Source organism: Gambusia affinis, linkage group LG10, assembly GCF_019740435.1.
Source record: "Gambusia affinis linkage group LG10, SWU_Gaff_1.0, whole genome shotgun sequence".
NCBI lineage: Eukaryota > Metazoa > Chordata > Actinopteri > Cyprinodontiformes > Poeciliidae > Gambusia > Gambusia affinis.
The window spans coordinates 18,435,068-18,458,119 of NC_057877.1; the positions used below are offsets into that span (position 1 = coordinate 18,435,068).

At 37.2% G+C, this 23,052-nt stretch overlaps 2 protein-coding genes and 3 non-coding genes across 5 annotated transcripts; all 5 read right to left on the reverse strand.

Annotated features, from left to right (window-relative positions):
• Nucleotides 1–3,012: 3,012 nt before the first annotated feature.
• On the reverse strand, nucleotides 3,013–10,450 carry ncl (nucleolin). Its single transcript, XM_044129178.1, has 16 exons — nucleotides 9,927–10,450; nucleotides 8,831–8,926; nucleotides 8,628–8,736; nucleotides 7,972–8,103; nucleotides 7,314–7,682; nucleotides 6,974–7,117; nucleotides 6,745–6,828; nucleotides 6,531–6,654; nucleotides 6,168–6,304; nucleotides 5,907–6,033; nucleotides 5,506–5,642; nucleotides 5,239–5,368; nucleotides 4,771–4,913; nucleotides 4,444–4,570; nucleotides 3,834–4,108; nucleotides 3,013–3,693 (listed from the first exon to the last, which is right to left on the reverse strand). Exons 1-16 carry the CDS (start codon nucleotides 9,942–9,944, stop codon nucleotides 3,629–3,631), a joined length of 2,217 nt encoding a protein of 738 aa, XP_043985113.1. The 5' UTR covers nucleotides 9,945–10,450; the 3' UTR covers nucleotides 3,013–3,628.
• On the reverse strand, nucleotides 4,277–4,403 carry LOC122839209. The gene has a single exon (XR_006372011.1). It is a non-coding gene; the product is annotated as a small nucleolar RNA SNORA75 (small nucleolar RNA).
• LOC122839201 lies at nucleotides 5,031–5,165 on the reverse strand. Its single transcript, XR_006372003.1, has one exon. It is a non-coding gene; the product is annotated as a small nucleolar RNA SNORA75 (small nucleolar RNA).
• LOC122839203 lies at nucleotides 7,746–7,885 on the reverse strand. Its single transcript, XR_006372005.1, has one exon. It is a non-coding gene; the product is annotated as a small nucleolar RNA SNORA57 (small nucleolar RNA).
• Nucleotides 10,451–17,310: 6,860 nt separating the features above from the next.
• Nucleotides 17,311–20,563, reverse strand: nppc (natriuretic peptide C). Its single transcript, XM_044129916.1, has 3 exons — nucleotides 20,339–20,563; nucleotides 19,175–19,463; nucleotides 17,311–17,789 (listed from the first exon to the last, which is right to left on the reverse strand). Exons 1-2 carry the CDS (start codon nucleotides 20,429–20,431, stop codon nucleotides 19,197–19,199), a joined length of 360 nt encoding a protein of 119 aa, XP_043985851.1. The 5' UTR covers nucleotides 20,432–20,563; the 3' UTR covers nucleotides 17,311–17,789; nucleotides 19,175–19,196.
• Nucleotides 20,564–23,052: the final 2,489 nt, after the last annotated feature.

Consider the following 23,052-nt stretch of genomic DNA (forward strand, 5'->3'; position numbering starts at 1 on the left):
AAGACATGCTGTTCACCCAAAGTTAAGCTGGGCCTTATTCAGAGAAGTAGCAGGACCCCCATGGTAGTGGTGGAGGAGCTGCAAAAAACCACAGCTCAGCTGGCACGTCCAACTGTAGTAAAGGTATATTCATTGTTAGACGAAAGCAATTAGAAACTGTTTAGAGTTTGTCAAAAGCCAGAACACTGTAAAACATGGAGAAAACATCATCATGCTGTGGGAATCCTTTTCTTTAGTGGGAAACAAAAGCTTGCCAGAGTTGATGGACAGAGAAATTTAGAAAGAAAATCTTTAAAGGGTTGCATAAGTCTTTAGGCTTGGGCAGAGATTCAGTTTTTGTCAAGAGTATAATGTAACAAAATTTGAGAAGTTTCAAGGACTTTAAATATTTTTGCATTTACACTACTTAGTAATTTGCTAAAATGCTTTTGAATTATCACAGAACTTTCTAATTTATTTCAAATACAGCAAAGCAAGCAAGAAAGTAACCACAGTGTTGACCTGGATGCAGCATCTCTAGGTGAAACAGAAAAGAATGGACACAGGTTATAGTAGACCTCTGTCTGTCATACGGAGTGGGCAGCAGATCTCTAAATGGAGTTATTCATTGGTGCCATCATCAGGGTCTCTGCCCAGGCACCTTCAGCAACAAAGATCCCTGTTCAGCTGCATGACTGACTTCTGCAGCTGTCCCCTGTCCTGTAGTATTACTGTGGTATGACAGATTTGCCAAAAGCTCTGGGTCAACACTAATCATCTAATGTCAACCTTTTTTCCTAGAAACATGAAGGCAGGCGTGGAGACATCAGTGCTGATACAATTTTTCCTCAAAAGTAGAAAGGTTATTAAAGTCATGAGACATAAACTACTTGCACACCAAGAGGCTTGTCTCAGAGGTTTTATAGGAGATGTGCCGGGAAGTTAGCATATATTTGATTCAAAAGATTAACAAATCTTATGGACTAATACAACTGAGATAACAACTTTGATATCACACACTAGTGTTGCAAGTTGTTCATGATTTAGACAACTACTACTTACATGTCACAAATATGCAGGCTTCATTGTTGATTTTCACCCCTAGCACCTTCATGAGGTTGACATTGTACATATTTAGTAGTGGCAAAGTTGTTAGTGTTTTCTCAGAGCCTTGGCTTGTTGTACTTTAGATGTTCCAGTGTAGACCTACAGGCCAAAATCAGTCAATTTAACCTGCTCTTAGGTTTGTACTTGTGATAAAATGGAAAAAATCTGTTTAGAGTTCATCTATTCAACGCTAGAAATAGGCACAGGAAGACAGCAAGTACAGAAAATGGATGGATGTCTCCTAATACAAGGTTCTTTACTCTTTTGCGCCATCTTCTGGTTAATATAATCAGCTGCTTGTAGCAGAAAATACTTAAAAGCTCCTTTTGCATTGAATTTCTGCAAAAATGAATCCTGATGTTCAGCATGGGGTGTCAGAAATCTTATCTAAAATCTAGTCTTACTTTTAATTTCTTAGTCACTTTTATTGTAAATTGATTGGAGCAGTATATACTGGCAGGTCTCATAAATAAATCATGGAAGATGCACAGAAATGTGCTCATCTTCAGGCAATCAGCTTCATGTTTGAACAGCAACTTGGCACCACCATGGCAAGCAGTGAAATTCTTCATTAATGAAAATAATTTGCTCCCTTTTTGTATTATACTGTAATCTCAACTTCTCCCCAATGTCAAAAATGAAAGATAAAACTAATTTTCAGCATTTATTTTTTCATATGAATCATGTTAGCTGTCTCATGCCTCCCCATTAATACAGTTCTTTATGACTGAGCAATTTTGTTTTTATTAATTTTAGATGACTCAAATCAGGTAAACCCCTCCTCCATAAAACATAGCTAATGTATAATTTATAGAAACCTTTGACTCAACTGAACTCATAAGAACCAAGAACTTTAAGGAGGTCCATTTCAATAACAGGTTGTATACTATTCTACCAACTTTTCCTGCAGTTTTCCAAAATAGTGATCAAAACTTGTAACCCCCCCACTAACAGTTGTGCTTACAGGGTAGAAATTTAAATAAATTGGGGTGCCAAAAAACCCATGAGGATTTCTACATATTTCTAGAGTTCAATCAAGTTTTAAAGGTAAAATCTCATAATGTAAACAAAGGGAATTCAAGAAAGGAAATATAAATGGACATTAAGGAAAGGACACAAAAGCAGGACAAACGTGTGCATGGAAAGAAGTACAAAAGGAAGGAGATTGTGGACAAATATGTGAGGAAGTAAATACAAATGAATCAAGTTAATTGATTAATAATTAACTATCCTGTCCTTAAGTGAATTAAAACCACTTAAGCATAGCAAGCTAGAAACGACAAATCTTTCTCAATTATTTAAATGGAACAGTTGTGGATTTAATCCAAAAGGGAAAAGCACTGACCCATGAAATCAGAAACTTGATACTTTTCCATTTTAGTCCAAAAAATATAGAAATTATATGCCTGTCTTTAAGTCACATGATATGTAACAATTCAAAAAAATTTTACAAATTCCTTTACTACAATTATTAGTTTATTAGTTTTATTATAACCTTGCATGTTTAGCATATAAGGAAAATAAAAAAGGATCTAATTTTAAAATAAAATTGTGACCCATCTTTACTTTTAACTAGACATTTTTGGCTCCTGCACCAAAGAGCTTGGAGACACTGATTTAGATGATGGAAAACAGAATAAAATTTTGTTTTCTTTTACACTTATCCAGCCCTGTAAATTATTTGCATTAACTCCCATAAATCAGACTCTGGAGAAACCCATCTACATAAACCTTTGATATTTAAGATTTTATGAACAGACTGTTTTTTTAGAAGATCCTCCCCCTAAATTTGTTGATTAGTATTTAAAGAGGCATCTGAATCAAAACTTTTGTAACCAAGGTGAAAAAAGTTACCTTGGTAACATCAACTGTAAAGGTATTTTATGACTGTCCAGCTGTACGATTAAATTTCAGTCAGACTACAGATTTAATTTTGATGACATTAAAAAGTCTGCCCCTATGAGGTTTTATTTCATCAAGTGAAAATCTTGAGATGGAGAAAAAAATTAATCAATACACAACGCTTTGTTACACAGTGCCCTTGCATCCGCGACTTACATATCCCCATCAAAGAACCGTGACAGACACTCAGCGAACCATGAAAATACAAATCATTTCACAGTAAAACTTAACTAATGAAAACTAAAACAAAATAAAAATGGATACAAGTGTAAATTCTTTTTTACAAAAAGGTAAAATGAAAACATACAAACTGTTTAAATTTACACAATATATCTGACAAAACAAGCTTTTTGTTATACAAACTTGCTTTTCAGATATTCCATTTTACTCCTTCTGAAAAACCTTAGGAGGAAAAGAGATGCAGGTCTGCATTTGGGACATTCAGTTCTCACATGTAGCACATAAGCTGAAAAGGTCTGAAGTACCATTCTGGCACAGGAGGGTAGAGTAGGTGAGGGAGGTCTAGAAAGGGCTTAAAATGCCCCTTTACAGTTAAATATAACTATGACATTTTCTGGAATGTCCAAAGGCTCTGAAAACTGATGAAGCCAGAGTCCATTGAAAAACATAAAAAATAGATTTAGTCATCAAACTTGATTTTCTTCCCCTGGGGTTTTGCTCCAAATCCACCACCTCCTCTTCCACCTAAAATGAGGAGAGCAAACATTTTACCACCAAGCATCATTAAAAATGAAACCTCATCAAGCAGATAAATTCAAGGTCCAAGTATGAAGTCAACATGACCACCTTGCAATCTCTCCTTGGTAAATATTCCTAAAGATTACCTCCAAAACCGCCAAAACCTCCACGTCCTCCGCGTCCACCCCTTCCTCCTCCTCTGCCGCCGCCGCCACCGCGACCACCGAATCCACCACGGCCTCCACGGAAACCTCCTCGTCCTCCGCCGCCGCCGCCACCACCTCTGCCTCCACGGAAGCCGCCTTCACCCTTCGGCTTGGCGTAGTCCAGAGTCACTTTGCTGCCATCTATTTCACCATCCTCCATGGCCTCCTTTGCTGCCTTGCAATCACTCTCATTATCAAAGTCCACGAAGCCAAAACTGTTGAGAGAGTCCTTGGGTTACTGATAAAATTGTCACAAAACCAGACTATGAAACTAGCTCAACTTTCATGGTTTTTAATAAACAAGGAGGAAACCCAATATTCAAATTTAATAATTTATGCTACATTTTAAAAGCTGAACTCATTTTAAATTTCAGAGAAAATAGAACTGTCTCACATCAGACATGGACAACTTCCACCTAGAAAGCTGCCTGTTTAACTGTGACTTCACTCTGCTTCTCATGCGAATCCTTACACTGTCACTATTAGACAGATAGGTGCTCATGAGAAGCATCCAATAGCCGTGGAGAACATCTGTTCCTATTAAACGTACCCTTTTGAAGCGCCAGTGTCTCTGTCCGTAACTATTCTGGCTGCCACAGAACCCTCAAAGGAATCCTTAAGACTCTGATCTGTTGTGTCTTCGGAAAGACCCTTGACAAAAAGGGTTTTTGTTGGACCTTGGAGAAGAAAAAAGAAGTGTTAATCATTTTGTCCTTAAAAACAACAGTTCTAAGAAGCTTAAGCCCACCAGATCAGGACTTGACTATCTTAGAATCTTCAAGAAATTTCAGGAGATCAAGTTTTCATCATATCTGGCTATGCCAATTGTGAAAGAGGAAAGTTAAGACAAATATAAAAATGAAGTGTGGATATGTACCTGAGTTTCCTCTACCTCCATCTCTTCCACCGCTGTTCTGGCTGAACTCCAGTCGGACTGAGCGACCTTCTATTTCTGTGTGGTTGAGGTTTTCCAAAGCTTCCTTGGCATCCTCTGGGTTTTCAAATTCTACAAAAGCAAAGCTAAAAACAAAATCCAAACCTTAGTAAGATAAATTTGTCACAAATGTGAAAGAAAAAGAAACAAAAAGTACTGAAAACTACAATACAATATCCATGTTGAAAATGATAAAAGTATTGACTTGTAGCACAGCAGACCTTGTCAATACCCATATAAAAATAGGGCAAAGCCAGTTCTGACTGTGCATTGCCTCTGCTTCTCGTGCGAATCCATGCATAATCACAGATCAGATTAACAGGAGCTCATGAGAAGGTTTGCTCAAATTATTATAGTAGAAAAGCTCTTTAAGCATGGAGGTTCAATAAAAGTTGTCACAGCAATGCTTACCCTTTAGGTCGACCATCTCGTTGAGGAATCCTTACAGAGACGGCCTTCTCAAAAGCGGACTGCAGCACTTCCTCTGTGGCACTGAAGGAGAGATTATTCACCACCAATGTTTTGCTGGCAGCGCCACCTGCTGCATGACAAGAGCAAAGTAGTCAGACGAATACAGGTAAGCACATTTCCCTTTACATTGTTGAATATATTGCAAACCAGCTGCACCATAAATAAGATGGTCACATTTAACCTGGAAGGATTTTTTTTAAAGCTTACCAGATGGCCTTGCTCCTTTTTGGCTCTTGTCTCCAACATAGTCAACAATGATGGATCTCCCCTGCAGCTCAGCTCCCTGTGCTTCCTCCAGCATCTTCTCTGCTTCAGCCTCAGTTTTGAACTCAATGTAGGCAATGCTGTGAAAAGGGAGAAAAAAAAAAACATAAAACTTTGCAGACCAAATTTGTGGTGATAATATTGCTTCACAGTGTACACCTTACATGTATAAAAAACAAACCACTGCAATTGAATGTGTTGAACATTGTTTACAAATGTAGACGAATGCTTTGTGTCCAAGATTTTTAGCCAGTCACATTTTAGAACTCAAGATACTTTCATTTAAAAGAAAGAAAAAAAAAAGACAAAAATATCATTATAGTTATAGAACAAAGATGGCTTACCCCCTGTTTGAACCAGTTTGGCCTTGTGGTAACCGAACGTCAACCGCACTTTCAAACAACTCTTTCAGGTCATCGATTGACGCAGAGTAAGGAAGGTTTTTTACAAACAGTGTCCGGGCATCTCTCTCTGAAAAACATGTTTTATTAGAAACAGAGGGAGGGGAAAAAAAAAAAAAAAAAGAAAACAGCCCAAAAAATAATATTGCTATGAATCCTACAAAATAAAAGGTCAGATTTGTTATCAGTAGGTACAATTATTACCTTTCTTGCCCTCTTGTGAACTCTCTTTGCTGCGAGCTTTATCCAGCTTCAGCTCCTGACCCATGAATTTCTTGCCATTGAGCTCCAGCGCTCTGTTGAGATCTTCCTCATCTGCAAAGTCTACATAGCCAAATCTCCTACCAAGGTAAAAGACACATGTCACTTTTAACACTGTCCAAAACAATGTCTTCCATTTAATCAGTTCTCTTTGCTAAAACATTCAGGGCACAGAACTGAAATCTTCAATGTGCCCAAGTTTAAAATGTGCAAGATTTAATCTGACACAATATAATGCCAGCCCCTTCTACAAAAATCACAAATCTTTAATGTACACAGACTCAATGAGTCAAAATAGCTGCTTACTTTGACATTCCAAGCCGGACGTCGGTGATCTCGATGTTGTTTTTTGAGAAGAATTTTCTCAGCCCATCTTTGATCTCCTCAAAATCTTTGTTGCAGTTCAAATTTCCAACAAACAAACTGAGCCCTAAACAAAAGTAACAAGTTTCATTATTTTATGTGAAGCAGCATTCAATGTAGAAATTTAGTTCAGGTTTTCAATGAAATCCTTCCTTACCTTCACCATCTGACTTTACTTTCTTAGCAGGTGGAGCCTCCTTCTTGCCTTCCGCTTTTCTCTTTGCAGGTTTTACTGAGGCTTCTGTGGAGGAAGGAAGGAATTTTAAACTTGACGTCACAAAAGATAAATAATAAAAGAGGAAAACTGGAGGAAATTCTAGAGCCCACAGAACCAAATACAGGTTTTATTTCTCAGCAGGGAGGAAAATATGTATTTTTAAACTCACCCTCTTCTTCCTCCTCATCGTCGTCGTCCTCATCATCATCCTCCTCCTCATCCTCTTCTGACTCCTCCTTTGCTTTGACCATGCCAGCTTTCTTTGCCTTTGTGGCTGCAGGAGCTGGAGCGGTATCCATCTCTTCCTCTTCCTCTGCAGAACGTAAACATTATTAACTCTCATTTCATTGTGGAGGGAAAAAAAAAACAAACATGATCAAATATAATTAACCTGCATCAGATATATGAAAAGGTGACATCATACATGATCAGTATTAAGTCCCTTATTATCATCACAAAAGTGTAGTAATATACAAATTTTATATTAAAGCAAACAAGCCTGGTCTTACCATCTTCGTCATCATCTTCCTCAGACGACTCTTCAGCAGGCTGTGCTTTAGCTGCTGGTTTTGCTGATTGTTTGGCTGCTGGGGTCTTCTTGGGTGGTGGGGCCTCTTCTTCAGAGTCATCTTCGTCATCATCATCATCAGAGGACTCTTCAGCAGCAGCCTTGGTTGGTGCCTTTGCTGCAGGCTTAGCAGGAGCAGCCTTCTTAGGGGGTGGAGCCTCCTCCTCTTCATCAGAAGACTCCTTTGCAGGTTGGGTCTTCACTATGGCCTTGGCAGGACCTTTGGCAGGACCCTTGGCAGGACCCTTGGCAGGCTTTGCAGCTGCCTTGGCTGCTTTCTTGGGAGGTGGTGCCTCTTCTTCAGACTCATCTGTTCAGAAGGTAATGTTAATCGTAGCCGTGCAAGGTAAAGATTCTAAGATGCAAATGAAAACAGTGTAACAGCGATTGAGGATAGAACCGGCAGACAGTTAAATACACACCGGCACCGAAGACATAGCGCTGCCTTTGCTTTTCCTCCGTACATAACACACATGAGTACTGAACAAACCCATGCATGCCAAGAAATGGAGGGTGTCAGGACAATTTTGACAAAATTTCAAAGTCCTACATATATGTGCACCACAAAGTGCACCTGCTTTAACTCCACTACCACATACCATCGTCGTCTTCATCATCATCTGACTCCTCAGCTTTGGCTGGTGCTGCCTTAGCTTGTGTTTTTGCCTTTGCGGGTGCAGTTTTTGCAGGCATCTTTTTAGGTGGTGGTGCCTCTTCCTCAGATGACTCTTCTGTAGATTGTCAAACCATAGCAAAGTTTAGACAATGGTTTCAGATAAAAACTCCTTAAGGAAACAACCTGCGATGCTTTTCAGGACAAGCTTTGTTAAACACTGAATAAATTACAAAAACACTTTAATTGTAAGATTAAGCATCCATTGTGCTAGTGTGTCCAAAAACAGCTACACATCCTATGTTTTCAAAGATGTCCAAAATGATTCCATCAAATGATTTTAGAACAGTAGGGGTGATTAAGAGGATGCTAAAATTTTGAGATTTTTCCAAGAAAATTTCATAGTATTGTGAAAGTGTAGCAAAACGATTCTTAGCCTCAACTTCAATAATTGAGATTGTATGTTAAATATGTGAACACTAAAACTGGAGGCAAAATAATGATTTGCTGACAAAAAAACCTATTAAAAAAAAAATCACTTTTGTGCTTTAGGGTTGAGAGTACGACTACTCAATAGGTAGCCGTAGTGTTACAACTACCTGTTAAGTGAAAAAAAAAATAGTGAGATGTTCAAAGCAATACCTGAATCATCGTCTTCATCACTTTCAGCCTTCTTAGCAGTCACACCGTTCTTGACAGCTTTTGTAGCTTTTGCTGGAGTTGCTTTCTTTGTAACCTTAGCTGGAGGAGCCTAACAGCAAAATAGAAACATGTCAAAATTATTTCACTGCAATAAATTAAAAATGCTCAAGAAAAAATAAAACGTAAACCATAGTGGAAAGTACCTCTTCCTCTTCACTGCTGTCCTCCTCGCTAGAGTCTTCTTCTTCCTCCACCTGTTTTGGTGGGGGCGCTTTTTTCTTTTGAGCTTGATTTGCTGCCTGAAAATTACACAATAGCACATTTTGATGAATAATAAAGAAAACTACTTTAAGTACAGCCATACATTTGTCTTAAAAAATTTACTTGAGGTACAAATATAAGTACCTTATTCATAATGGCAAACAGTTCAACTGTATGTACATTTCAGGTTATCAAATAAAAATATAAACTGGTGCCCAAAAATTACGTTATTTAGACCATTATAATGTTAATTATATCAAATACAACAACCAAGCGTCATGTTATCCGCGTTGGAATGCTGTAATACACGCTCGGTTTTGGTTGCTCGCCTCGTGTGTCACTCAGAGTACACCCACCCACGTGGGACTCATGAGGCAGGCCAGCTAACAAATGGGCTAAGCTTAAACCAACTATGATAGTAGATTTTTACGTGTAATAAATTACACAAAAAAAACGAAGCTACTCCACACAATCTCTAGAAAAGCAAAGATAAATTTAATTTAATTTGCAAGCTGTGGGGGGGAAAATGCCGCTGAAAACGCGATCAAAGCTTCACTCGCTTGAGCTAGCATAGTGCACGCTTCCAAGAATACAGGTAAAAAATAAAAAAAATAAATAAAAAATAAAAAGTTAAATATAAGTCAATTTATGGCTTAGTTGTTTAAATTAACCTTTATCGAAGGTTAAAAGCTGCTGCACAAACAGAGACGCGTGAGTACCATGTTGCAACGCTGGCTACAGTTAGCAGGCCAAGCTAGGCCACAACCACGGCTATTTCGATAGAGGATCAACGTTATTTGCGAAAAAAATAAACCAAACACTAGCAGTTAGGCGACTTGCAAAAACTTCTTCATAACCCATTAATTCACTTCAGCACATAAGCCCATGTTTCTATTGTGAATTTGTATGTAATCTTCTTAAAAACGCAACAACTTTAGCGCAAGGGCCTCGTGCGTAAACACAGCTTAATCTACCACAAGCGCGCGCTCTTACAACGTAATCGTAAAAAAAAAGGAGAAAAAAAAGACTTTATCTTACCTTTGCTAACTTCACCATGATTACTGCTGTTGCGTGTTTCAATGAAACACTGGAATCTCGATGTGTAAAGACGGGTAACTAAACTGCTAGTACATGCACGTGGTTATGTCTGCTCAATAGAACATTGAACTGGAAAAAGACAGATAGGTCGCAGTCGCGGCTTCTCTCCAGCTCTACGCTATGACGCCGACCCGCCCACATACCTGCATCAACCAATCCCAAGCTGTAGTGTTCGAATCGTGCGTGGGCCTTGCGTATGACGTACAATTTACTCAAACGCAGAGAGAAGTTAAATCCTTTGCACGATCTTAAGTTTTTCTTTGTGTAACGTCAAAATTATCGTGTTCAGTTGTGAATCAGTCCAAAATACACACTTTCAAATGTTAGCAGAGCTCTACTGGTGGTGTAACAGTGCTAAAGTTTTAAAGTCCAGTTTGCTAAGCTACACAAAACGTCGTATAATGAAAGCTGCTTTAACCACGTGGATTTAACCATCTGCTAGGGACCGTCGTCACACGTGGTGTACGCCTGCTGTGGATAAAACACTGATCTGATTCTTCAAGTTGTTTTTCGTTTATTGAAACGTTTATTTTGTCTTTCATTCTGTTAAAAAATGTGAGCGTTGTTAAGGGATAAAATATTAAAAAGTTGAAGAACAGCATCAAAGGTAGTCAAGTGTCTGTTTAACTATCATTGCCAGCAGCCGTGACTCAAATGTCTCCATTTATTTATTTTTTGTTACTTGCTAATACAAATACTTTAAAACAGGTATAAAAAACTACTGGAAATTTATTAATACTTCGAAATATGTGTTTATTTAAACTGGCCAAAAGTGTGAATGTAAGTCAACTCATTTAAGTCACTATACAGTGACATATGATTTGCCTGTGAGGTATTTTCAAATATTATTTCAGAATTTTGGAATTTTCCTCCATCTTAATGTGAATTAGCCAACTTATTACTGACATCAAATTATCAATGTTCTTTACAAAATAAGTACCTATGCCTTATGGTTGATACTATTTTTGTTGCAGAAATATTTAAAAATACCTTCACGTGATACATATTAGCTGTGTACACCAAACAGGTACACAAAACAAAACTTAAAGTATTGGCTCAACTAGTCCACTATTTTATTCAGGTGTTTCAATCATTTCCATGAGCACAGATTTTTTTTAAAAAATGCAGAAATTGTATTAAACCTCATGGATGAGGAAAGTCAGTTGAGAACATATGTGCCAGTACACAAGCAAATATTTTTTGCAGTATAGTGTATTACTCACAACCACAACTGGATTGAACAGCATAGGTTTAAACATTTACATTTGAAGGATACAATGTAAATTTTAACTGCTGAGTGAAAATAACCATGCGTGATGAGAACAATGACATAATTAATTGGGACCAAAGTATTTAAGAAGGTATAAAAAGGAAGTCAGAACTTGTCCAAATGGAGTGAAAACTGCAGATTGAGGACAGACTGTGACAGTCTGCAGCTGTCTACATTAAGCACACTCATCCTGTACATTAAAGGTGGTCATAGTTGTAACTTGAAACTTTAGAGTTGGACAAAGTTTCTATGTAAGACTGAAACCATGAACATTTAGCCAGAACTATTATGAAATGGGTTAGACCAAAGTGTGACCTAGATAAAGTCCAGTCCTAAAACACACTGAGAGTTTGTGGTAAGATACCCATCCAAATTCACTGAGTAGTCTCTAAATGTGCAAATCTGCAGCATAAGCTAACTGTACACCACATCTTTTTTGTCTAGATATTTGTTGGTAAAGATGTTTTAAAAACCATTGTGTTTTGTTCTGTCTGTTAGTCTGTATAAAATAAAACACATTCAGGTTTGCTATATGTAAAATGACTCAATGTTAACTTTTAGTAGGTATAAGTGCAACTTTATTCCTGCAATTTCAAAGAGTGTTCAGAAAGATTTTTAATTATAAAGCAAATCTGGTTTCAAAAGGCCGTGCTTGTTTTCAATGGCTCCAAAATGTTTGTAGCCCTCCTCGTCATTACCTTGATTAGCTTCTTGTATTTAGTGCTGTTGGTGGTGGAAGCACCATCCGTCTGATGCCAAGTAACTTTTGTTTTGTTGAATCAGGAGACGTTCACAGCACATCTGAGTAATTAACACTGAACACCACACAGAGGCAGCATTGCATTTTATATCGTTCACTCAAAGGAATCTCTGAGAGTCATAGCTAAGGATTTGCTTTTCTTTTGTAACTTTTGTATTAAAGATTCATATATATATATATATATATATATATTAGAGAATTAAAACTTACTAAATGTATAGTAAGTTTTAATTCTCTAATTTTACAAATATACTGACTATTGTAAAAACGCTGATCCAAACTCATTTGGGTTTTTTTCATTATCTTTGCCACTTTATGTGCCAGTAAACCATATGCAAGTTTTCTGACATCGGAGACATTGAGAAACCATCTCCAAGTATAAAAACACGTTATTCCAATGCTACAAAGACACATTAACAGAACCAAACCTCTCTAGAGCTCCAAAAATAAACCTAGAGGGCATACAAGACTACTCCCTCTTTTCAAAGCACGTCCCCCTACACTTGTGTTGCTCTGGTGGATTAAATCAACTGAACCCAACAAATAAAGGCATTAGTGAGAAAAATAGATGCACCCCGAAGGGTTTTATGCGTCTCCCTTCTTTATTGCAGACAGACACATTATTTCTGGGCAGCCATCCAAGTTAGGGAGATTTAAACTTGGAAAATCATGTTACTGTTCATCTATATGTCAATGACGTTTTCCATTGACACCACCATCGCTTATGGAGCTAAATTCTAAGATTCTTGATTGCTTGAATCACATTCTAGCAACAGCATCAAATTTGCTGCAGATATTCATTCAGATATTCATCCATTCAATCAAGACGACAAAGGAAATTAATTGTGATGACAAAAAGAGAAGAGTTTTACCCACAGGTAATAAATTCTATACTGGAGTTTATTGTGGTATCTAGAGTTAATTCATCTGCCTCTTGTGTGGAAAAAAAAAAACATGCTCTCACACTATATTCAAATTGCACATTTCTTCCAAAGTTTCTCATTTGAATATATTTTAGGAATCTGAGAAAAACACTTTACATTTTCTGTTAAATTGTATTTACGTTTTTTAGGTTATAAGCATAAAAATATATTACATGATTTAACTGTGTAACATTTTGCTTCCTGAAAAAGCATGTAGTTTTTATATTGAAGATGGGTTTCACTTTTTTTTTTTTTTTTTTTTTTGGTTCGTCACTACTCTCCAGCTCCCTCCAGTGGAGGTGACATGATAGAACACAACATCGTAGACATTGACGAAATAGTATCTTTAATAGGTACACATTGCAAGTACAAAGTAGGACCCTCTTGTGTCTTGACAGCTGCTGATTCTTTTGTGATATAAAAACTGAACAAGGTATGGGGGAAATTCCTCAAAGATTTTGGGTTATATTGACAAGATAGTATCACACAGTTGCAGCAGACCTGTTGGCTGAACATCTGTATCGGAATCTCCTGTTCCACCACATCGCAAAGGTGTCAGATTAATGGCCTCTACTGTAATACGAGTGGAGGACATTGGAATAAGGTGAAATCATGTTTATGTTATATGAGCTTTGTGATATGGTGCGCTTCATGATGCTTATTCTGTTCTTCAATAATAATTTTCATAATATCTAGTTGCCTAAAGACATTGAGTTGGTACCAGATGATTGTCTTATTTGTTTTATGACTTGACTAGCAAATGTACACTTATTAAAGTCACTGGTGAGAGCAATTTTTTGTGGTATAATGAAAAGCATTTTCTTAAGAAAAAAATAGGTTCAATACAAAATACATTTATAATATAATCTGAAACATTTAATCATGATTTCAGAGTTATAATTTTGGTAATTAAAATTGGTCAACGATAATGTTCAGGTCAGAACCTTTTGGAAATAATTGATTCAATTTCTTTTACAAAAATGACTTCCAGTAACATCTAAATCTGATCATCTCACAAGACTGAAACTACCCTTCTCAAAGACTTATACTGCAGTTAATTTATTTTCACATTTTCCCCATAAACACTTTCATAGACTTGATTTGATATCTTTCCATGTTATTTATTTCTTAGTATGATTTGCTTCTTTGAATGTTGCACATATTTGGTAAGTTTTGAATACCTCATGGAAATGTGGAAATATTTTTGCTCCCTCCTCCCCTCCTTCTTCCCACCTCTACCTTGGAAAAATTTGTTTGGGACAAGTGCCACAAAAATAGACATTAATTATTATTACCACCACTATATAACTTGATGTTGCAGCAGTAAAGATTTGGTTTGGATCCAAGTTCCAAACATTGCAGCAATAAAAAACCTAGAAACATAGTGTTTAATCTTTTCTGCCCAATAAATCTACCAATGCCAAATATATTCCTCTAACTATCCATAAAAGTTAATGACAAGCTGAGTTAAGAGGCAGGGTGGAGAATTTTTTAGTAAGAATAAGGCTTTGGGATCACATTAGGTGGCTTTTTATTCATTCACCTACATGATATTGCTAATGTTTTTTTTTCTTCTGAGGTTGCAATCTTTTAGTTATAATAGCATGAATAGATTTTTTTTGTCTATGAGGTATATGTGATGGGCAAAATTTGCTTCAATGATAGATAATTAGAAAATGTCTAATTGCTCTTTCACAACATTAGTGAGACACAAGACGCCCAGAAAGGATGGCATGTGCACATGGAAGTTCATTTTTATCGTATTTTTTTCTTAAAACATTCACAACTATATAAGACAAAAGTAAAAGGAAACAAAACAGAGTTGACCTACGGTTTGCATCCATTTTCAAAATTGTTACATAAATAACACTCAGTTTTACACTGGAAAAAGTGAAGCACCGAGTTGTTTCAAGCTAATAACTACCATTGAATACAATGTAAAATAATTGACTTGGTTGTGAAAGTCTATTTTTTTGCATTCTGAGGTGTCAATTTTGATTCAGACTGAATTAATAACACTTCTGAAGGAAAGAAAGCAAATGTTTTGGTTCCTCTCAAAACATACTGAAAGGAAATGATGTCATATTTTCAATTTGAGTCACGTGAGAAGAAGTTGGGGAGAAGTGCTTGGAGAGCAGCGTTCGTTTCGGCATAGGGAAGAAAGAATGATTAACGTCCTAGCACGTCATCAAAGAATAAACTTGCGGTAAGTACTAAACTAAGCTGATGTAAACGTGTCTTAACAAGCCTACAATTGTATTAATGCAAAAGACTAAGTTAATGTCACCTGGTTAGCAAGCTGAAGGTCCCGCCTAAATGTGGGTATCCCAGTAAACGCTTTCTTCATTCGCCGGGTTAAATGTGGTGTAATTTCTGAACTTACACGTATTTCACGAGAAATATAACTATGTGTACATTGTTCGGTTGTAGCTGGAATTAATCAAGATAGGCATAATTCGTTACTAATCAATAGCTTCCACCACGGTTAGCTCGGCTACACCGTGAACTTGACTAGCTCAACACATGTTAAGCCATGTTTTCTTGTGTACAGGTTGATGCAGAGTTTCTGCGGGTTACTGCAGTTCCCCTCCTGACCAGATTTATGGCGCACCCCAGCTGCTGAAGATCTTCAGAAAGAAAGGAGGGACCACTAAAGCAAAAACTGCCACGATCCTTGAGTTTCTTGACCAGGTATGATGTGCAGTATATAATTAGCCACTAAGGACAGCCCTCAATCCTTCTACATGAAGAGGATGTGCAGATGATGTGCAATTGATGTACATGGCATTGTTATTGTGTGCGAAGTTGTTTTGCACCATATTCACTATCAACCATTTAAAAAAGAAAAACATGTGCCACCTATGAGTACATTAATGTGTAGTAGCGCATAGAAAATAATTTGTGCACCTGTCACTGCACCAAAGATACTTTGAGACTATAGGAACCCAAACAGGAGCCATCCAGTCTGTCTTCATATTTAAAGAGGGACTACCAGTGGCCTCTGGCAGATGTACTAGAATGGCTTTACATGTTCACTGCTTTCAATTAGTCTGCCATGGATTCAATATTGACCAGGCGCACACTGTAAAAGCACTGTTTATGGTAGAGCTGGGAATTAAGTTGCTAGACTAGTCTACACATTGCATAATAACCATTTTGATTGTCCCTATAGGGTGCTGATGCAGATTTCAGAAGGGAGTGTATCCTCAAAGCTCTCATCTACCTGGGAGAATGTGTTGAGGACCTTATAAAGGAATACATGGTATGTCCAGATATTTTGTGTCACAATGATGATTCAACTTTATTCATCACGGGAGACCACCTATGCCATTATACAGTATATAGTGATTAATGAGGTGTGCCAGACTGCAGTTGTTCAGTTGCATATTTTGTATATTTTGCCTCAGGTCTCCCAGAAAGATCAAGCCGAGCAGGAGCTGGAGAGGACCATCATGGCAGTCTTCGTCTTCAGAGAGAATTCAAGCCTTCTACAGCAGCCCCAAGACGTTGGGATTGTCATTGATGATGTGGAAGTCCTCAATGAGTTGCCTTCTCTTGCAGCCGGAGTGGCAATGCTCTTTGGACTTTGCTATGCTCTTAACATGGAGTATCCACAGGGTTTCAGGTTCACCTTTGAGGCCCTTCAGAAGATCCTGACGGAGCTTGGTTCCAACAAGATGACTTCCAAGATTCGCAAACTCAGTGGTGAACTCAAAACTGCACAGTAGTGTATATTTGTGTGTGCTTAATGTGTGCATGTAGTTGCCACTGGCTTCTATTTCAGAGGTAGACCACCTCAGCAGCACTTTGTTATACAGGCTCATGGGGTCACTTTCATGGAGTGCTTTTGTTGGAATTTTAGTTCTTTGATGATGTTTAGAGATGCAACATTCCTTCAAGTTCAGATGTGTTTGAACAGTACAACAACAGTGGATGCTTTCCATCCATTTAATATTGCTTGGTAAGCCATATTGTCTTTATTTCATTGCTCTGATATAGAGCAACAATGACATGTTTATATTTGTTTGTCTGAACATGCAACTTTTATTTTGTTATTTACTTGTGAGGAATAAATGACTTTGAAAAAAAACTGTTGCTGGAGTGTGTTAAGTGTGATGTTAGTGATGCAAATTGTTTTTGAAACAAAGTTTATGAAATATAAAACAAAGACTTTCATGGTGCCAACGAATTAACTGGTGTTAATGCCAGAATATTAGTTTGGTGCAATGTATATATATTTGATTGGTTCAATTTCAATATTTTAGTTTGGTTCCAAAACTGAAATGTAAATAATTTAACTTGGATGAAGGTGAAGAATTAATATTGGGTCAAGTAAAGTAATATGGTTTGAGTCAAAATTAAATAGTCATGTTGTACCAAACCACTTTATTTAGATTCTGTGAAGTCAAATATATTAGATGCAACAAATGGACATAAATTTTTTTTAATTTAAGCCAGGCCACACTTTTTACAGTGTATAAATATCTCTTTTATAAACATATAAATATTTTAAACATAAATACATTAACCCAGGAGTGAATGAAGTACTTGAATGTACAGCTCTTGCAGTTTTTAGTTTTTATACCATTGTCCATAACGTCATAGTATGCATCTCTGTATTTGTAGACCATTTGTATGGCATACATTGATGAATATATACCTGCATATTTACTATGTATATATTCACATTTATTTATATAAAGTGATGAGGCTTTTGCAGCATTGTCTTCTCAGTTTTTGTCCAACGCTGGCTGTGGGGTCGTTCGTACCGAAAATTGTATCAGTTGGTCATTTTTCACTCAGGTGGCAACACACTCAGCATATGTTGTCCAAACCCATCGTCCAAAGACCTAGAAAAAAAAGAGAGACAGGAGAGAAAATCTTATAAGCACTGTCAGAGACTGGTTCGTAAACACGTTATCATTTATCCTATAATTTTAAGAGCCTATTCATCAGATGCTCATCATCCTGGGGATTTCCAAGCATGCTTGTTGGTTTTAATCTCCATAAAAAAAATCTTACTTTGGTCTCTTGAACTGGGAATCCATTACAAACTTTCACATTTCTGGGTGTTAACCAGTGACCAACACTTCCATGTTAGTCATAAACTGTCAAGTCCCCACACTGGATCTCACTGTTTCACCACAACCACAAAAAGGCCCCAGCCCTCAGGACTAATTGTGTGTCACCTTAGCTTCCACATTACTTCATTCACAAACACAGCCCCTTCCATGCTTTTGGTCAAAACACTTGGGTTTGGAGAAAATGGCTTTCCCAGAAAGATTCTGACCACTGCAGAGTGCTTCGTTTTCAAGACAGTGCATGGACGTGTACGCGCTCGTCCACATCGCCACTTCTTTCCTCCATCCCTCCTTGTCGACTCCACTTCCTAAACATGATGTATGCTGCTGTTTTTCCAAATTAAGCAAATGGGATTGTTCATGATTATGAGTGGACTTCCTAAACACCCACAGGATTGCACCCTATATGTTACTTTAAGTTTAAGTGAGTTTTTCAGCAAACAGTTTGCATCCTCGAAGGAAGTATTGCAGTGGTTGAAAATGTACTATAGTATTAATTTGATACATAATCTTTTTTGGGGCTTAAAATGTTCCAGGTGGTTTAATAACAAGGATTTATTCACACAGTTATGACACAATAACACCCTTGAGAGTGACTCCTGACATGCAACTAATTTCTGAATTATAGTGGAATTTATTGCAAAATGCAAGCACCATCATGTCTATTTGTTGACTCTGTAATTGCATAATTGCATAAGAACAGAACATTTTGCCTTATGATCCATCCTGACATTAGCCATATATATATATATATATATATATATATATATATATATATATATATATATATATATATATATATATATATATATATATATATATATATATGCATCCTTTTGTCTCATCCTGTGGACCATATTTTTTTTTTCTCCCAGATATTAATACCTCTGATAGTTTCTCATTTATTTCCTCAGTGTGCTTTCTAAGGTAATGGAAGTGCCCTAAAACACGAACTCAACATTAAACATGTAGTCGTTGTCTTGTCTTTTTGTCGTCTGTTTGCACATTTATTCAAAACTATTTCTTTTATTTATATCACTGTTTTTTATTTATTTATTTATTTTTACCAGCACATATTTTCCTCATTGTTTCCATCTGAAACGTTACTCTAGTTCCATCTAAGTGTTAAAAGCAGGGATGCCCCATGAACTCACCGCCTCTTCGCAGCTCCGAGCCCTAGCAGCCCATCCCACTGATGGTCCCTATCCTGTCCATCTTGTGTCCGAAACAGCCACTTCGTGACGTGGAGCCCGCCTTCTTGTTTCCCGTCTTCCTCGTTGCGGGCTGGTCGTTGAGGAGACGTGCCCACATCCCTCTGGCCCGGGTGTCCACGCGTAAATCTCGCAGTAACCTCATCCGAGAGCGCACTGCATCTATCCTTCTCTCCCTCTCATCCGACTCCAGAATCTCCGCTAGTTCCTCACCCAGCAAACTTCGGAGGGACTGTGAGATGAACAAAATAGATGAGCAGTGCATCCCTCCGATAAATGTTTTTTTTCTTTTCTTTTTCAAACCTCCGTTAACTCAAACAACAATAATATTTACTGCTTGTTCGGGCAGAGGTTACATATTTTTACACCATTTGAGGTAAGCCTCAACACAATATATTAAAATAAACGGCGAGCATTAGAGGGAATATTTCAACATTTTATACCCTTCGGGGGTAACAGCTTCAAATTCCACCCCAAAAGAGAATGTCCCAGTTATTAGATTAGAGGTTGATTGAAATCACTGTTAGTCTATAAATCTCCACTGTCGCATATAAGTGCTATTTTAATTTTTATTAAGTGACACAGCATTCTAATAAAACTACCAGACTGGGAAACAGGTGCATATGAACCTTATTTAGCCTGGACTTTGGTATCCACTTCACCCTCGTTATTCATTTATTTGTTAATAACGGATATATGACTGTATAACTTATTTTAAATAGTTAGGGTAGTCCTTTGCCACGATTATAATTTGATTTTACGCACACAACAGATTCCAACAGATACATTTTCAAGTCGGGAATAAATGTAAAAGGAACCATCGGTACCTGCTGATAATTAAATTGAGGAACACATTTTAACACCTCTTTAAATTGCTATCTTATAAATAAAATAGTGACAAATTACAGAATAAAATGTTATTTTAACATAACAAAAAGAAACGCAAAAAGCTTGGGCAAGTTTTTACTTATTAACAAAGAGAAAACAATGCTTTTCCAGAGCTAAAATAACATCTGACGCGTTTTTATTTTTTTATTTTTTTGCGCTCAAATCAAAAAGTAACTGTTTATGCAACACCAAGCATCATTTGAGAGACAACCGGCTTACCTTCTGTTGCGCTTGAGTTAAAGGCTTTGCTCCCATCTTTTCTGAAAGCAGGCTGACCAAAAGTCCACAAGCAACCAAGTAGGACAAGTTCATTTTGTCAAGTCTTACAGGGATTCCTCTCCTCTTCTTCTTCTTTAGAAAGATGGACGGTCGGTTCAGTCAGACAGCCACTAACAGGATTGAACGCGTCCTTTACCCCAACGCTTCTGAACTGCTGTTCTAATTCTGCGCATCAGTCCTCGGCTCTTTATAGCCAGCCCTCAATGATGTCACGACAACCTGCGTAATGGTCCTCCTTCAAGCCAATTCTTTGTTTTCGCTACCTGCCTCCGAGCACGTCATGTCAGGGTTTAATTAAATGATACAATGTTCTGGTCATCGAGGCTTTACAGGAAATGATACATCGTCTATCCCCTGTCAAAAATTCCCCTACTTCTAACTTTTGAACCCCTAGCCGAATTGGTACTAAATAAGATTGCAAACACCCTGGTGAAGGATCCTTACAAAATCAAAAATGATAAAACTTTCCAACAAACCCAACCAGACTTTACTCAAGCACAAAGTATAAAACGCTAAATTTTGCTCTAGAATTAAAGTCTTTTTCAGTGATTTTACTAGATGAATTTAAAGAATTGTGCACTAAAGGCAAATCAACTAAGCAAACGTAAACTCCTTGGATAGGAAAATACAAATTTGTATACATTTCATGAAGAAATGAAGAACAAAGTACAAACAGAAAACTGTTACAACACATAAAGCATCTCTACATAAAGAAGAGTCAGCTAATGACACGTCAACCGGCTTACTCCCTCATAGAAGGCATCTGTTTCAATATACTTGAGGGAAAGTTACAATAAAAGAAGGTTTAGACCAGGGGTGGACACTCCTGGTCCTCGAGGGTTGGTGTCCTGCAACTTTTGGATGTATCTGTACTTCAACACACCTGAGTCAAATAATGAGGTCATTAGCAGGACTCTGGAGAGCTTGACTGCACTTGGGAGATGATTCAGCTATTGGATTCAGGTGTGTTGGACCAGGGAGACATCTAAAAGTTGCAGGACACTGGCCCTCGAGGACGAGGAGTGCCCACCCCTGGGTTAGACTAAACAGCAGATAATCACAGATGCGATTTTCAGGTTTTCTTGCTCAGAAAGTCAAAGACATACTTTTTTGTCACCTCCACCAGGGTTCTTTAGAAAATAACCAGATAACACTCAAAGATAAATGCATTTTTCAGTGTTATGTTTATTTAGATGATTAAGACAGACAACTACAATAGATTCTATCCTAATTGCATCGGCTTACAGTGTGGCAGTGATAAAACATTAGTAAAGAAGTCCTTATCAATGTTGTGATAAGAGTTGTGATAGAGCCGTTAATGCAATTTTGTTCAGATTTTCTGTACCTCACAGGCCCAGAGGTTAAAAGTTAAGAGTTTTGTCATGAAACCATCTAATGTGCTATTAAGAAATTCACTGGAGAATATTTTAAAGGCAAGATGATAAATACCGCAATTACTTTACCCCACCATCTGCTTTAACAGATCTCAATCACATTTTAATGTCAGTATGAAGGACACTGAATCCATATCATGAATGTTTGTCTGAAATATTGTAATTAATCTTTCATTAAAAAATCCCCCCAAAAAACATGAATGGTTAAAGCACAGACTTTTAAGTTAGATTGTTTTATAGTGGTAGCACAGAAGCACATCTTTTAAGAGCCAATACCACTCTTTTGAATAGATATGAACATTTTGTTTCCTAATGAAATCAACATGTTAGAAAAGGAATTTGTACATTCTAAACACGTCATAGTAATGTTTAATTTGAGGGGTGGCGCTGTGAAAATCTAAATGTTACAACTTCAATTCATGTGAGTGTGTATTAATGAAGCTGTGCACGTACAAAGTGACAAGAGGAACAGGAGTGTCAGGCAGCATCCTGGTTGGAACACACAGTGGCAGCATTTGCTGTGCTGACAGGGGAAAGTTCTTTGTAGTTAAATTTTTGGTGGGTGAGCATCAATGAATGAAACTTGGTAAAAACTGAGCAGATCAAATAAAAATCCAAGTAAAGTAGAAAAACTACAGAACATTTCTGTGCAGTCATTTTAAGTGTGTTTATGCATCTGCTGGAACTAAATAAAAAGGTCTTATTAACTGACTTACCTTATAAAATATATTGTTCTCTGTTTAATCTCCCTCAGAAGTCTACATGTATAGAACCTAAATTAAATAGCTATGATTGTTTCAAATTAAACTCAGTCATTAGCAATGGCACTCCAATGATTTTGCTGTGAAAAACTAATGAACAAACTAGAACAGCAATTAGCACTAAAATCAGAATTACTTTAATTATATTCATCCAGTGTTAACAACTGTTTTGATTTGTTTAGGGTTCAGGGTTGTTTTTCTGATTATATTATACGAGTAGAAAGCTTTTGGTCCATCACTATTAATACATACACGGGGAAAAACACCTTTCAGCATTTATTCGTTCATAAATACTGCAAAAAAGAAGTTAACATATAAACTCTGCATCAAATGGTTCTACAGAAATTTTCAGTTAGACTTCTCACAAAAAGTAAATATGCATCAAAATCAAAAGGTTGGTGGTTTGAGTTTTTAAATGTACAATGGGAGGTAGATCTTTTAGCTATCAGGGTCCCCTGCTGTGGAACCAGCTCCCAGTTTTAGTCAATGAGGCAAACTA